At 36.3% G+C, this 4,878-nt stretch overlaps 1 protein-coding gene across 1 annotated transcript; it reads right to left on the reverse strand.

The window, feature by feature from the left end:
• Positions 1–3,017: 3,017 nt before the first annotated feature.
• Positions 3,018–4,878, reverse strand: LOTGIDRAFT_118058 (hypothetical protein; the record flags this gene model as incomplete). The annotated part of the gene is made up of 3 exons (XM_009056609.1): positions 3,018–3,739; positions 3,843–3,956; positions 4,287–4,878. 3 exons carry the CDS (start codon positions 4,876–4,878, stop codon positions 3,018–3,020), a joined length of 1,428 nt encoding a protein of 475 aa, XP_009054857.1.

The following is a 4,878-nucleotide window of genomic DNA, read 5'->3' on the forward strand; positions in this document are numbered from 1 at the left end:
TGACATACTATAAGGCAAAATTTCAATGCAGATTAGCTGAACATACTTTATGAAAAGAAAGCAATTACATGTACTCTCACGGTCATACAATCATGAGCTAAGCCTTTATAAACTGAGTATAATGTACATATATACAAACAAATATTAGTTGGCACGAAATATGGGTGAATCAATGTATCGCGATACAACGTGACACGATACACCTATCGTATCCCAGCATCGTGTATCGATACTTGACGATAACTTTTATTCCACCAAAAAGTGGAGATCTTTATAAGTTGGTGTATGATATAACAATTTAGTTTACAGGAATCGTTAGAAACGTTTTATAAGGCAGTGGACGCTAACCACTTCTTTCAACTATATTACCAAATATCACAGTTATATAGTTATATAGAAACTTTGAAGATAAAATGTTAATTATTATCACATTAACCCATATCGCAATATGTATCGTATCGTGACCCTTTCGAGACTGAGGGTACAAATAGAGGGGCAGACTGACTCAATCGGGGGACATGTCGAGTCTGAATTTAATATGTGGCAACTCTGAGGCGTCATATAGTCCCGTTTACACGAGTTGGACTTGGACTCGCGAATTTACTGACCCGGGTTGACTCGGGTTTACACGAGGACAGTCTGCTAGGTCGCAATTTCAGTGAAGCCTGGACAACCAAGATGTGATTGTAGCCATCTGTCGGCATAAACTGCTGAACCCGGGTGGAATTGGAGTTCGACCCTATTGAACACTGGAGTCGGCTACTCCAGTGCGGCCCCGGAGTCGACTCTGGGCCAACCCTTGGTGGACTCGGGGATTTTACTTTCGTGTAAACCACCCTTCGTTCGCAAGACTCTCTTGGAGCGTCTGAGAGTGGTCTCCGGAGAAAATTTTCGAAAAATTAAATTGATTTGGTGCATTCTGAAACATATTTTGGGACAAAAATGTATTAAAACCATATATTTGAATTTGTTAAAAATAAAGTGGTTGCAAACCATCCTTTAAGGAGACACATGCCCCCTCTGTAACCCCACGGTCATGCAGTAATCTCGGACAGCATAATTACGTATAAAAAATCAACGGAAATGACCACACTTATATAAGTTTCATAATTTATTCTTTGATTTAAAAATAAATAAATATCACAGAAAATGTAGAAGACATAGACACTAGTAGTAACACCAACCCGTAACAAGAGAATCTTGAAATTTAATGTTTTATGGATTCTGTATCAAATACGTAACTTCTTTCATCATTTTACATTAAATACAAAATATGAAACATTTTCAATCCTATGATACCAAATTAAAAAAACTTTCGTACAGCATATGAACATTTGATACCAAATTTGAAACGTTTTCAATACTATTTAGTACAAAATATAAAATTCTATCAATCATTCGTTACCAGTTTTGAGTTGTTATCAAACATTTTTATGAATAATTAGAAAGATTTTCAAGCAATTGGTATAAAAGTTGTAAGGAATTGTATAGTGGATTTGCATTTGATTTCAGTTCTTTCTCGCTGTTTCGACCAGTATATATGCAATAAGGCCTCCATTGTGCAACCAAACATTGTGTGTTTCTGGGATCAGTTGAACAGAATGGGTTTTGAGATAATAATATCCATAGGTCGTCGCGTTGACATCAACAGCACGCTGGAAAAAGCTAATAGTAGGATAATATCGGGTCGTTGCAAGATTGTATTGGACCAGTTTTACGACATTGACAGCACGCCGGAATAAACTAAAAGTAACATCTACTGTATGGATTGACTAGAATACTGGAACAAAGGATTTCTTGATCTTCCGCGTTCTGTCACGGTTAATACCCTGGAAAACAAAATTCAAAAACATTTTAAAAATCTATAAGATCATTTCAAAGGGTTCAATGAACCCACAGAGTTACAGGGCCAAAATCTGATAGATTAATTACATGTAAATGTAAATAAAACTTTTCAAAATGTTTTTGTGAACTCACACTAAAACATCTTTTTTTTCAGTGGAAATTGAGAATTTTTTGCCATGACATTTGAAAAGTACATTAATATGATAATGTGTTATATTCGTTGAGGCCTGATGCATTTATAGGTTGGCGTCATGTAGATAATTAAACTGCAATATGAGACTGGTTATGTGAGATAATAAAACATAAAAAATACACACCTTCACATATCCTATTAATAATCTCATCGCTCTTCTTTAACATACTTTCAAATGTTTGAAAATTGATGACGTAGTGTTCTGAAGGGAAGGTGGACAATCTACGTACTTCCTGTTCATTATACGTCGAACCAATGGTCACTACATACACTTTAACATTTTTGAATTTCAGCCTTTTAGATTCAAATATAGACTCTCTGGAATTCAACAGTTCACTATCAACAAATATGACTACTATTTTCTCTGAGTCTCTCCTACTTCCGCCAGCTTGTCTGAAACTATGGCGTCGCACGTGATGTAACAAGGGACGTAACCCTTCCCGCTCATCCGGTCTGAGTCTATTTATAAACCAATTTGTTTTGTGGTAATATGACAGATCTAAATAACCATCATCCGGGTCTTTTTCCTTCACAATACCAGTTCGTAAATCTATTGTCTTTGGGAATTCACTGTTAATTCTAGCGACTGTTTTTGTAATAATTTGTGTTTTGTGATGGCCGAGACTAGTGGAATCCATGGCAAACACTATATCCGTTACGGAATTTAAAGAACAACCTGAAATAGAACATAAATTACACTATGAACTTGAAACAACAAGATGATAGGTTATTCATTGACACAACTAAATTAGATTACAAAACTTGTTGGTCAACACTAGACCAGTTTAGTCAGTTTTTTAGTCTTTATTATTGTTCATGTTTTCCACCAAACTCACTTAAAGTTGATGAATAGATATGTACTTACTAGGTTGATCTGAAGATAACTTAGCCATAAGATCTTTCGGAGCAGGAACTGGAAAGACAAGACATGAGAACATCCGTTAAAACATTTGTCAATATCAAAACATCAAAATATATGCTAAGTATAGCGCATTATTATGTACATGACAGAGATGGACCTGACATACACTAAAAATTGATCACTAACAAACCCGTTACCAAACGTTTTCAAGCACTGTGTATATAAAAGATATCTATTAGCCCCAACATTGCCAGGTATGATTAATATTCCCAGCTTACCTTCACATGCTTTCACTGCTAATAAGCTTTCGATCTTCTTCAAAGCTTCATAATCATCAACTCTGAAGACATAATTTTCATCAGGATCACTGGCAATCTCCAGCATTTCTTCTTCATCAACTGCTTTACCAACACCTACAGCAAACAGCTGGATTGCTTGTTTATGGGCCAATCCAGCTTCCTTTGCAGTCTTCTCAAAACTTCTAGATTGACCGTCAGTCACGATAATACCCACATGCGCCACGTCAGATCTGGCATTGTCTTTTGAGAATCCCACTTCTCTAAGATACTGAATAGCAGCTTCTGTACTCGTACCGCCAGTTAGATATGGTATCTTCTTAACCTTGGCTTCAAATTCCTCCATAGAGTAAGCATCAAGTGGAATAACCGGATGAACACCGTCACTGTAAGTCACGACCCCAACCCGAGTTTTATCCTTCTCCATATCAAACAGTGAAACCACTTCTCTGACGAAGTCTAGCTGTTTGATGAAATCTGGATACCAGATACTGCTGGAGGAATCCAAAACAAAATAAACTTCCGCTGGTTTACTTTTACAGCCTGAAATACACCGATTTTTTCTTTATTTTTCAAAGATTGTGTTCTATTCCTTATTTATGAGATCCGAATCACCGAGTGTTTGTTTACCCTTATTGGTAGCGACAATCACATATTTTACTACCAATAAACCTCGATTGTTCAACACTTTCTGCCTTATAAGAAGATCCATATTGTTTTGATGGATTTTGATTTTTTGAGTTTATCTTTAAATCACTTACTTTGTTTAGGATGATCAGGATCACCAACCACTGGCTTTTCTACTTGGGGTTGATCATTAACCAAACCTGAAAATACAAAAGAGAATAGGCTAAGTCGTTACTTTTGAGTTTTCAATGTTACAGCCTTAAGATAAAGTTGTTAAGTTGTAGAATGTATGTAAGAATCGTTTGAGAACGGGAAAAACTCCCATATATTGCTCGATGATTGTTTCGCGAGATAGATGTCACAGTTTTACTAAACTATCTATATTTGTGAAATCTGACAATAGTTTCTAGATTTGTACCACAGTGTATGCAGTTAGAACAATTCCAAATTGTAAAAAACTAACCTTTACAAGTTGTAGCAGTAAATGAATGTCGAATGTGGTGAAGAGATTTATAATTTTCCACTAAAAACTGATGTTTTTCTTTAGGTTTACTGGCAATGACATCTAATTCCATAGCGTCCACACTGTAACCAACTCCTATGGTAAAGATCTCGATATCGTCCAGCCGACTTAATGAGCCCTCCATCATAGTTTCTTTTCGATCGCGTGATACACCATCGGTGATCAAAATAACAATTTTATCTGCCCACTTCCGCCCGCCATTTTCACGTTTGAACATCTCTTCACGAATATACTTCAAAGTAGCTCCAGTATTAGTGCCTTCGCCTAAGGCATAAACAGACTGAATTGCTGTCAAAACAGATCTCTTGTCTTTATGATCTTTGAGTTGAAAGTACGGTTTGATTCTTGTACCAAATGTGACTAGACCAATTTGAATGTTGTTAGGACCTATGGTTAAAGAGTCCACAACTTTCTGTACAAAGTCTGTTTGCTTCACGAAATCCTCTGGCCAGATACTGTCTGATGAGTCCAGGGCGAAGATGATGTCTGCCACCTTTTCTTTGCATTCCAATACTGAAAAATATGACAACAT

The sequence above is a fragment of the Lottia gigantea genome (assembly GCF_000327385.1).
Source record: "Lottia gigantea unplaced genomic scaffold LOTGIsca_28, whole genome shotgun sequence".
Classification (NCBI taxonomy): domain Eukaryota; kingdom Metazoa; phylum Mollusca; class Gastropoda; family Lottiidae; genus Lottia; species Lottia gigantea.